Below are 11,981 nucleotides of genomic sequence, written 5' to 3' on the forward strand. Positions count from 1 at the left end.
TTTCCGTCGTTATACGTTGGCAAACTATTTAGCAAGCAATAGGGACTAGTCGTATTATCGTGCGTTCAGCCTATACGTATCTGTGCGTATGCGATTCTCATTTTATGGCGACTGATTTCAACGAGCTCAGCTCTGTTCTGTTCTCCGTTTCCACCTAGTTAGTCGACGACACAGCCTCTGAGGCAGACCTCTGTAAAGCTATGCCACAGCTATGTAGACCAAAAGTTCATCGTTACCACCTCGACTCATCCAAACTACATTAGCAACAATATTGACGAACGGAATATCAGTAGCGCCATCTTGTCCTACATACACAGTTTCATACTGCACGAAACCAGCTGCGAGTTTTGAACTTAGATATTACCTCATGTCTGTAAGTTCACTAGACAAACCTGATATTACGAAAACGTTCCACTTTGCAACTTATATGATCATAAAAAGTAATGTAAATAGTCGCGAGATGTGTACGCTTGTGGACAGACCTAATTAGTAAATGGCATTTTTCTATTGTACCGCACATGCGAATTTGTCCGGTTCGCTTTATTTAAAGCAAACCGTGAACCTAGATCCGAGAAGCTCAGTAGGTATCAAAACAGCTTATTATGATTGGCAACCTCTTGAAAACTAGACGGAAAACCACTTTTATTCGCCCATTTCTCTGTGAGTGGCCTAGTAGCGTATACATTTACCTGAGCATACATTAGTGATAGCAATCCGGCCTTAAAGATCGATTCTTTTCGCCGATTGGCGATATTAGCGACTGAGAGCTCATGAAAACTCAGTAGTGTTTTACTACGTATGCACTAATCACATATCGTAATTAATCTCTAAGCAATGCGTATATGATTAAGTGAGTCTCGTGTTTGTGTTTCTGTCGGCTCCATATCAAATGTGTTACTAAATTTGTCACAGATCTCCGGAATCGAATAAATCGGTAATAATCGATGTCGTCGGCAGTGCTGCCGGTACCGCAGCCAAAGGACAAGGCCTACCGTTAAGTACGGGCACCGGCAACGGTAGTAAGGGAGCCAGGCCGCCCGCAGGCCTTCCCGGCCTATCGGCGGTCACTTCTTCATCTGCAAATAACAGCAGGGCCTCATCTGGACAACAGCCACAACAGTATCTTCCACCAGGCTCAGGCACAGCTCGTGAACCATTAGAGCCTCGCGATGTAAACGAAAGAACCCTTCTGCTAAGCGGACACACTTCGAGCAGCAGCAGCAGCAGCAATGAACATGGCGTGCATCAGCAGCCGCCCACTAGTTGATAAACACATACACCGCATATATATCATCACGCAGACCGATGGTGAAAACGAAACAGCTACTGTTATGACGCAATTAGCCCGAACGGATAGTCAACCGCCTTAATTTACTCGGAAGAAAGAACTACGTCCTTGGCATTCAATCTGTTATGTACCCGAACTAATTCTAATGGGCAATACTAGTAACATTGATAGAAGTTGCTTTTAGCGATAGAAGTCGCAGTTGCTAGGTGCTCTTACCAGCGGCCCTGCCAGTTCAAATGCCATCAAAGAAAGATTTCCCAAAAAAGGGAGTAAAATCGAATGGCAGAGGTTTTCACTGAACTGAGACGCTCCGCTGAGCTAAAATCGGACCGCGTCTGAATAGATTACGCGCTATGTATCTGTTTGCGATCGTGTGAAAGTAAACAACAGTAGCCAGATCATTCGCAAATGGTTCTCAAACGGGAGTGAATTTCTACACAAAACTAATTCCTTCCAGCATAATGTAGAAGAAGTAATAGTAATAGCCACACTGGTCGTCTTAAGCTCCAGCTCGTGTATAGTAATTGATAACACAGCATTATAATAACAGATAGTTGCTCTGCTAAAATTCTTACATTTCCTTATTTATCTGTCCTATCTATAAATGAGAACGTCAATAAAGTATCAGCTAACATAAAGACACAAATCGAAAAAGAAATGCAGTGCACGCGACAGGATGATGACATTTTAACATAGGAAAACAAGTGAGAAATTCGTCTGCGAGAGCAACGAAAGAATAATATAATAGTAGTAATTAGAAACGGCTAACGGGAGCAGGCGCGCGCGCGCGCGCGCGCGCGCGAGAGAGAGAAAAAGAACGAAAGAGTGAGAGGTAGGCCAGACGACGTTAATTCAGGTTTCGTTGTTAATTTGGTAATAATTTTAATAATGATCATCGTCATCATCACCATCATAATGTAAACTAGGGTCATTTAAACTTCATTCGCCGCCGCCGCCGCCGCCGCCGCCGCCGCTCATTTTTATAGTCGAAGTGATAAAAGTAAGCAGCGAGCACAAATGACAAATAAGAACGATTACTTATTTTTTGAGTCAGTTTCCTTTGCTCAAATTTTGTGCTTGCGGATATAATGTTATGTTTATTTAGTAACTAATCCGTGCTAATGGTAGTATCGCTTTCATTTAGCCCAATATTTACGAAAAATTAATTCTCATTAAGAAGTCGTAGTTTCGTTAAATTCAGCAAAAAAACTGTTGTTGCGTTGACCATGAACCATGCAAAAGTGCTTAGGATGGTGTTTACGATAACAAAATACAGGACCTTGGTCTTGAGTGGCTTAACAGAAGGTGGCAACTGCAAAAACTTACAAAATGTACCAAAGTCAACTCGCTGTATGAGCGTAACTTATATATACTCATATACGTTTCGATAGTGTTCTTTTTATTTCTAGATATTATACAAAGATGAAGCTATAATTCGTAAAGTATATAAGCACCATTTTTTATGATGTCATTATCTGCAGTAACCATTTCTGTATTATGAGATAAATAAGAATATTTTCAACGATGTAGTTTGCTCTACTTATGTGTTCTCGTTTTATTTATTCAAACGCTTTTTACAACTAGTGGAACTATTCTCATGGTTATATTTGATCTAAATGAAAAGTAAATGAGTGCTGATGTTGTATTTAAGCAACGAGTGTTTGATGATTTGAATTTTTTTAAGCGACGGAGTGAATGTACCTTAGGTTTGCTCTACCACATAGTGTTAGGTTTGTCTTAAAACTAGGTGAAGTAATGGCGGCCGCGGTGTCGGTAATTATGATGATGTATGACGCGCAGTAGCAATCGGATGGAGTAGATGTGGGCGGATGTATGTGTGGTGGGCTCAGTCGAAAAAGTGTAAAGTAACCTTTGTGATTGTGCTATGACTATTCTGTTTTTGCTTTGTCATTTGATTAAAATGGTTTTTATTTGAAATTGTTACAGTGGAAAGCGTTTATACCTAGAGGTTTATATTTGCTTGTTGCTATTGCTGTCGTCGTCATCGACACGGGTTGCGAAAAAAGAACTGTTTTGGTGTTTTCTGTGGGCATATTTGTATGAGACGCAGCGTGATGAACCGGCAACGTACGAGATGAGTTATAAAGTGCATCACACTTCATATTGACAAAGCTAAACGTTTATCTTGCTCGAGTTGAGGTGAATGAACCTCATTACTATTGTTGAGGACTATCTGTTACCAGTGAGACAACCCCTGGTAACAGCTGGTAAAATTCTTATCTTAATAGCATTTTTAGGGTACATGAGGATGCGGAGATTGCATAGGTAGGTACACAGTTATGGCAACAGCAGCAGCAGCAGCAGCAGCAACACTAATACTGATGATGCCGACCAAAGAAATGAAAGAACATATTCATTATAGCTGATTTGATGGTTGAAACGGACTATTGATGAATGGATTATAAATTCAGTAGACGCTACGTTACTTTTGTGCCTCCTCATTTGTTGACATTTCGGATCAACTGCCTTCTCCCCATCGATATTTTTCGTGCAGTGTTTCTACTTGCGACATGATCTGGGCAAAGCGAGGAACCCCTAAGGTTAACTGCCCCAGAAACTGAAGCGACAACAGCAGTGACGGAGTAGCAGCCCTGATTGACTTTGTTTGTATGTAGGTTTTGCCAGGGGGTGAGCAGCTTCAATCTTGAGGCTATCATCTTAAAACAAACGAGATGAAAATCATTATTGCCATATGCGCATCGCCAAACTCGGATCGTGTGTCTTCTTCCAACATCTATAGCCTGTTACGCCTACGTGCTGACTTAGCAAATATGTCAAGGGAGATTATAGATCTACTCTATTCTAGATAGGTAGCAGCTAATTTATTATGTCACGACATGCTTAGCAGACCAGGGGTGTTCTGCAAGCGAATCGTGCGCACCAAAGTTGTTGTGCGCATATAGAAATGACGGAGGTACCCCTGCTGTGCGCGTGACTAATTGAATTAAGAAGCTGTAGGATTTCGAGCTTGAACAAGTCATCCGCCGCAAACTGTGAGGTAATGAGGTTGTTGCTGATCTGCGCCTAAATGACGCAACCTTTTTATCCTGTTTTTCATTCTTCGTACTCGTGGGCGATGAGACGTCGTTTTGTGCCAAAGCACAGGCAGCTACAAAATACTAATTTTTTGGAGTTTACGCCGTTAGGTATTCTCAGAGGGCTGGCTCTCAGTACGAAACGAAGTTTATAGCCATGAAGTATAACACAAGTGCTTCTACTATTAGATAAATCAAAAAAGAAGCTGCCACGAAGCACATGACGAAGCAAATGAAATGAGCAGCCACAAAAGAGCAACTACGTAGAGCCGGTCAACAACACGATGGACAAACAAATTCTGATATCCCCAAGCGCACAGTCTGACTTGTGTCTATTGCTGCGCTATCTAGCATTATAGTTGTTCTTCTGAGTAAACAGTATCAGAAAAATAACAGCATAAATTGTTCCGGACGCAAAAGCAAATAGAAACAAGATAGGCTGGCAGAAAAATAACCAAGTATAGAGGCGCAGTTTCTGAACACTGATTCATACCATCATCGCTTTAGCATACTGACACACATACATACATACATACAACTATTCTATACATACACATATAGACATGTTGGATTCTAACGACCTGAAAGCTCTGTGAACGTACGTGCAGTGTGTTTTGGCGCTGTGTATATATATATAAAATCAAAGAAAAAGCGGGCATGAACGAGACAAACAAAATGTATGGTGACATTGGTTATTGGCATTAACACTCTTGTTCTAAAAAGAACGAGACACTGTTATTAATAATTCTCATCGCCAACCATACAATATGGTCACAAATGAATTTGCCATATGGTCCACGCTATCACTAGGTGCATCTGAGCACTGAAGGGAGTTAAAAAAGTAAGCAGCTGCGTGAAGCCGCAGAGTGTCGTTGTAGAGCTCACGCAGTCCTTTCGGTCACTAACGAATGATTAAGCGCAGCATTGACCGTCATCAGAAAAGAAGACATGCATTTTTGGGCCGTAACCGATTGAGGGCCAGGGACGAAGTCAAGATACCCAGGACGTATACGGGTAAGCAACTAGTGAACAGAAGCAGACCTTTCTTAACGCTTATGGTACAAAATTGCTTTGTATAGTCGATTTAATGGCTAAAAACGAGCCATCTCGTAAATGCAGCGATATGTTAGTAAACTGCGGCGATTGCTGTTAAGGGCCAGATTTAACCAAATGAAACGTGTAGTGACTGGTTATCTCTGGGTTGTTTGGGATTAAAAACTTGGTCATGTGAACCTCAGAATCAAGCTACAATTGAAAAAACAATGTTAGACCTAAACACAATTTATTCAAGTCGATTTTTCTATTGGCCCGATCGAAATTAATCCTATAGGCTCACCTATAGGAGAATCTATAGGAGAATCCAATTATTTGCTTTGACCTTTACTGCTAGTTGTTTAGTGACCTAATGGACAGCAGAAACTGCGAATGTGCTAAATTATGATGTCTGTGTACTTTGATAAGCCATTGATGTGAGCTCAGCAAATAGAATTGGAAAAATAGCGTCTATCAGCACGGGTTCCAATACGAACAAACAACAGTGAAAAAAATATATATATTTACAATATTCTTGTTGCTAAAGGAATAGATGCTAGCGAAGTATTACCCTTTCATTAAGAATGCGCGTCTTTTTTTTCTAAATCATATTTAAACGAACAATATTACCAATATCATTGTCTTTATCCTCACCATTGTGAGATAATGGGTCGTTTAGTGTCTGGCTTCAAGTCTGATGCCGTGCTTGTTATTATCATTATTCGATCTCTGATCTATTGTACTGATTCACTAAGTGGTCAATATTAGCAAGTTTCCTTCCCATCGAAGTCGAAACGTACATAGTCAAGCGTTTCGATCAAGTAGATAATAAGCGCCTTACGAATTATGAGTAGGGCAGACTTTGCATACAGTACCCTTCATGGACTCAGTCACTCGGTTTTTGTCGAGGGATTCTAGACCGTATATGCGATAAATCGGTTAGCTCTTAACATTTGAAGTTCAGTCGCCTCCATTACAAATGGCCCTGAACTACTTGAACGTCAAGTAGGGCAATGTCCATATTTTACAGCGAGTGATCATTTACCTCTTCTGCTGTGTCATCAATAGACGTAAAAGAACTGATCGAGTCTACCTTATAGTATATAGTAGTAATTTTGTCACTAGTATATGCACAATGCCACTGTTTATTGTTGTGGGCCTTATGCATCACTAAGAAAACCTCTGCTGCGAGAAGAGGCACCATGTTACACGAAGTAGAATCGTCACTAATTGTTGTTGCATCCCGACTATTCATCGATTCGTTAGGTAACAACGACAGCAACAGATAATAACGACGGCAACAACAAACGACGACAACAACAACAAACAATTAAATGAGTATACTAAAAACAAACTAATAAATATAAATAAATTTATAGAATGCTTTTGCTCATAAGCAGGGTTTCATCCTTTCGGACTAGGTAGCCTGCGTCCAATGCTTGCTCTGTAAACAACTGGTGATTCCCTAAATATAAGAGTTTGATTAATATTTATAGCCGCTATCTGGCGTTTGGTCCACAAATATATGATATGTGTAGATCATATAATATCCTTACTCCATTACCACCAGGATTCAATATCAACCTTCTAGATTTTAACTAAAAAATGTAAGAAATAGAAATATCGTCCATATAGACAGACGTTTTCACAAATTTCTGCATAGATAAACATGTATATTCTCAAGATGAATACAAAATTGATGTTTGAATAGAGATTTCACAGAGCACCATTTACGCATATCGGATCTGAGTAAAGTGGGCGTTGCGAATTTTCCACGTGGACCTATATCAGAGTCCTTATACATCCGGACAATGTCCTGTGGGTACCGTTATGAAATTACATATACACACCAATACATTTTTGTAAAGCAAACAACTGGATACAATACAGTGCTGTAATTAAGGGCCAGATGATTTATAATTGCATTTGACACTCGTATATGGCTATATATGTGTTCGCATAAGGATCGTGACCGCTGACTATCTAGCGCGCTCCATATTGTACTACTGCAGTGGTGCTCACACTGAGCGACTCAACTAATTCTACCTCTATCCGTTACAAACAATAATCCCAGCTCGTTAACCCCAGCAAAGCAATGTGGGCTGGCCGTCGGCTCGCGACGGTTCACTTCTGAAGACACTTCCATAAAATGACAAGCAAGCATTATACTATAGCGTTCGGGCCTGTATCTAAAGGGTCCGTGAGCCTTAGCGTGTCTGAGCATTCATTGACAATTCAGCCAATAACCGTTAGCCTAGTTCGCGTCTAGAATTCCATCAAGCCTCTGTCATCTCGTAAATTGATAACCCACGATACTACACACAGTACATGTTGTTATACGTTAAGAGATAAATGATAAAGCATATTGCTTGCGGAAAATCTTCTTAAGTAAGAAAACCGATGGGGCAATGAAGTTAATAACGGTCCATATAGAACGGTTCGCACCTCATTTCTAGTGCTTTATCTACAGAGCCTCAAGAAATCGAATCAATCATTCTGGCAGAATTTGCGAACGACTTGTAATACCGTGCGACGAGATTATTGCGTAGCAAGTCTAGATTAAATCATAGACTATTGGCCGTAGAAGTTAAACGATATATTATATCGCACCTCGTTTCCTTATTTATAAGAGTTAAGCCTTATGTATATTCAAGAAGTCAGCAGGGGGGTTTCTGATCTGTGCAAGTTTGAACATGAATGAAGCAGCTGCTGGGAAGCAGCCTGCGAAGCATACGCACCGTCAGAAGCTGCTGTTATATATGAATTTCATGTACCACATACATAAACGACGACTACCACCACTTCATTAAGCCGCCCTCAGACATTTTGCTTCAGATCACACGCGGGCTCCGTGCAGGAGCCTCGAAATCATCATTTGCCTAGCTCGCTGTCATTCCTTAATAGTTGCTGATCTAAACGCTTGGGTACATAGACAGGTGGCAACAACACACCTGATGGGGCCTGCCAGTCTTCATCGCCGCCCAGCTGCTGCGTCAGAAACAATCTCCTGTATGGCAGTGGTGCCTAACTGATCGGCTTGCGCCTTAGCCCGATCCACAGCCATGCCACAACCGACTAACTACAAGCGCCAGTAACCAGCAGCAGTGGTAATTCTGACTTGAAGGAAGAAAGACAGACCGGAATAGTTCCCCGTACGTGCAGCGCGCAGTGTTCGCAACGCGTCGCGTTCGCTCCCACGGCCAATTTTCCCGACCTGTTTGCCACCAGCCCCCGTTTTCATCTCGCTCTCTTGCGCCTTCGCTGTGTCTGTTTGTATGTAGAGAGTTCTCCTGCCTGATTCTAGCGGTGCATAAGGTAGTGGGTAAAAAATTGGGAAGGATTTGGAGGCCGTTCGTCGTAACGGGCATGCGTTCATCCGCTACTCGTAATAGCCGCCAAGAGGCAATTAGAACAAAACAACAAACTCGTCATGGTAAACAACAGTGCGTCCTGTTGGAAATTTGGATGATGTTCAGCTATTATTTAATCGTTCCGCGCTAACCGGAAAGAAACTTAATTTTTGCCTGAAACCGACAGGTTGCGTTATGGGCACCTCTCATGCGACTTCTGATAAATTCCAAAAAACCTTCACGATATGAACTGTAAAATACTCAATAAAGTTTATATTCAAATGGTTGGAAGATTTATCAACGAAGTCCATAGTTATGTTTAATATATCAAGGTTATAAGAAATTAATTATAAGTTACCAGAAATTAACGGCCATTTAAGAAAGGTGATTGTCAGTCGCCAATCGCATCGTCTACATAAGCTTTAACATTTAGTATTTTTGAGACTTATTGCATCTTTTGACCTTTTGGCGGTTTTAAGTTCATCCGAAAATGAATTACGTTGTAATTTTAAGTATGTAGCGTCTTTGAGCGACACTGTACCAAGCTGACACCCCTCGATGACGTTCAGCGTACGTTTACTACTATGACGTTATTCGCGGGTCAAAGAAAGAATACTTTGAAATGATTAGTTTGTCCTTAGCCGAAGTTTTAATCGCAGTAATCATCAGAAATGACACTTCTAGCGCATGCAAAAAAATTCGTTGGAATATCTGTTCTTTTTTCTTTGATACTGTCTTAGAAAGGGTAGAAAAATAATTCTTAATTTAGACACGCCGCTTTATGACTCCTCTGCCCTCAAGGATATCGTAACTTCGGGTCAACATAATGCAGAAAGTCAATATTATATGAAAGAATTGTTATATATATCATAAGAGAAGGTCAAAACTGTTATAACACTATTACTCAGCTCGAATGGAGCAGTTAATTCGACCAATTATTACGATCGAGACAAATGGAAGAAGGCCTACTCGCAACTCCAAAATGAAGGATTAAACACGTAATCTATTTAGGTTTCCTGTGTGCTGACCACCTTACTGAAGAAGACATAATAGACTGACAGACAAGAAATCTATGGTATAAAGGCGACGAACGGCAGCTACGAACAGACGCGTTTTGACTACTGCTGCTGGGGAGGAGAAATGGGGCAGTTACAGCCAAATTGAATCTCACCGCCGCCCACTTTGTAACTCCCTCCTCTCATCTGGTGACTCTTTTTACAGCTGTAGTACTCATCAGTGGTTGCTCAAAGCAACAGCAGCAGAACAACTAGAAAGGGTTTGTTTCTACCTGCCTATTTGAGTGCCGTACTTCCGTCTTTTTTTCCTTTCTGTTTTTATAGAACCGAAGTCACTAGAGAAGAGAAGGTGTTAGAAAGTGGTCGAGGGTGGTGAGGTTCAGTATGGCTTTTATGGCTTTTCTGCCCCCCACACTAGCAGCTGAAGTGCTCTCATCCGTACCTCCCTTTCATCACTTCTATACCATTGGCCTTTTGCGCAAGCGCAAACATACATCACTAGAAGTAGCTAGATCTCTTTTTTTGCAGGAGAAGCCATAAGTCGCCATTGAGCTTTTCTCTACACGGGATCACCATACTGCGCCCTTTCCTCTTTTAAAACGACGCCGCACTGACTGGACAAACAATAATGCTCGGAAAAGCGATGTTTCTCCCATCAGATACAGTAGCGGCCGTCTCTGAAACAAACGCTATTTCCGACTAGTAGAAACACATAGATCGATTTTGCTACTGGCGGCGAGAACATGTAGTATTTCTTTTCGTGATCCTTGTCCAGTCGCGTGACCTTGCCCCTCAGCCCTTCGTAGCTGAGAGCCAACGATTCGATCCGATCGCTGAGCCGATGCATCAATAAGCGTTAAGGGAAGAGAGAAAGGGAACAGCGCCGACGTCTCACAGCGGTGCTTCATGTCGAACCGAGAGCGAGCAAACGTCGGGCGGTCCTGTTGAACTAACCAGTCAATCTAATGAAAACGTTCAAACAAATACCACAACATCGATACCTGCGATTATTGCCTGAAAAAGGGAAAAAAATAATAACGAATGTTTCCTCGTTACCCTTAGATGGCTGTATGCAGTCGCAATAAACCATATACACACACACTCTGTGAGGGTAGAAATCATTGAAAAATACATTTAAGAGAAAAAAATATACCAAGAACGCATATACACACATAAAAACCGTTACTCGTAATTATCATGTCCATTGAAAGAGTCGTAGATGCACAAAAAGTTGTTTCAACTGCGTACATACATACATATATATATATATATATATACATTCATTTAAAGTTTGTATATATAATAACGTTTGACATGGATATTTTTTTTGTCATTCTTCTTACATATGGAGACTTACCTGTGAATAGCCTGTTTTGAATGGCTCTGTTATTATTATATATTATTATTATATATTAAATTCCTAATCCATATTGACAATAAAAATGGGGATACTTTCCCAAAAACTCAAGGAAATAGATTATTGTTTTTTTCTTTTTTAATATCGCCCAGCTGCCAGCGCTCAGTTAAAGCGTGCTGCTGCTTCATTCCAGCAGTGAAAAGCAGACGCCGCCGATCTCCTGGAAGCAGCTTCTCCGGGAAAAAAGGCTGGACAAGCAGAGACGAAACAGCGATGTCACTGGTGGGGTTACTGTCGTGTGCGTCGGTCGTATGGTGCTATCGTTGGCGCCGCTGATTTTCGAAGGGGAAGGATGTACGACGTGTAGTTTACGTTCATTTAAGCTAAGGCAACCAGAATTAGTCGGACAGTCAGAGGGATGACTGGTTGGTTGGTTAAGAAGCAAAATTAGCTTAGAATATTGCAGCGCAGTGTGGAGACGCTGCTCAGTCCATCACGGCTCATCGCTTGCATTTATTCAAAGAAACTTCAATGCGCGCCTCCTCCAACAGCGGAGCGAAAAAACGGGAGAGGAAAAAAAAGAGCTCGCTAGGTGGTGTTGCTGTTGCGGCTGCACATGTGCACCCGGAAGTGCTTCCCGGCGACGTGGTAAACACTAGCATGGTACGCTGGTTGTTGATTCATCATGGATAAATAGCCAGTTATTGGCCACATTGATTGGACGGATAAAATGCTGTAATTTGAAGTTGATTACATTTCTGAATAGACCCAGTCTACTAAATGACTTCGTAAAACCTTTTGCAAGTATTTGATATATTTACTTCTGTTAATATTTGGTTTTATTGTTACGTGTTCATTAATTTATCAAACAGTATGTTGACT

General features: G+C 41.2%; 1 protein-coding gene and 1 long non-coding RNA gene across 8 annotated transcripts in view; one reads left to right on the forward strand and one right to left on the reverse strand.

The window, feature by feature from the left end:
* The window catches only part of LOC111250688 (metal transporter CNNM4-like), a 49,207-nt gene extending 45,473 nt beyond the window's left edge, over positions 1 to 3,734 (forward strand). For all 7 annotated transcript variants that reach the window (XM_086990600.1, XM_086990603.1, XM_086990601.1 and 4 more), the window contains one exon: positions 913 to 3,734. In XM_086990600.1, the coding sequence (XP_086846726.1) occupies positions 913 to 1,267 (355 nt within the window). In that variant the 3' untranslated portion in view covers positions 1,268 to 3,734. The remainder of the gene's footprint in view (positions 1 to 912) is intronic.
* A 5,618-nt stretch (positions 3,735 to 9,352) lies between these two features.
* On the reverse strand, positions 9,353 to 11,973 carry LOC147755208 (uncharacterized). The gene is made up of 2 exons (XR_015328782.1): positions 11,100 to 11,973; positions 9,353 to 10,756 (listed from the first exon to the last, which is right to left on the reverse strand). It is a non-coding gene; the product is annotated as an uncharacterized LOC147755208 (long non-coding RNA).
* Between the last annotated feature and the right edge of the window lie 8 nt (positions 11,974 to 11,981).

This window comes from Varroa destructor, unplaced genomic scaffold, assembly GCF_002443255.2.
Source record: "Varroa destructor unplaced genomic scaffold, Vdes_3.0 BEIS01000005.1, whole genome shotgun sequence".
NCBI lineage: Eukaryota > Metazoa > Arthropoda > Arachnida > Mesostigmata > Varroidae > Varroa > Varroa destructor.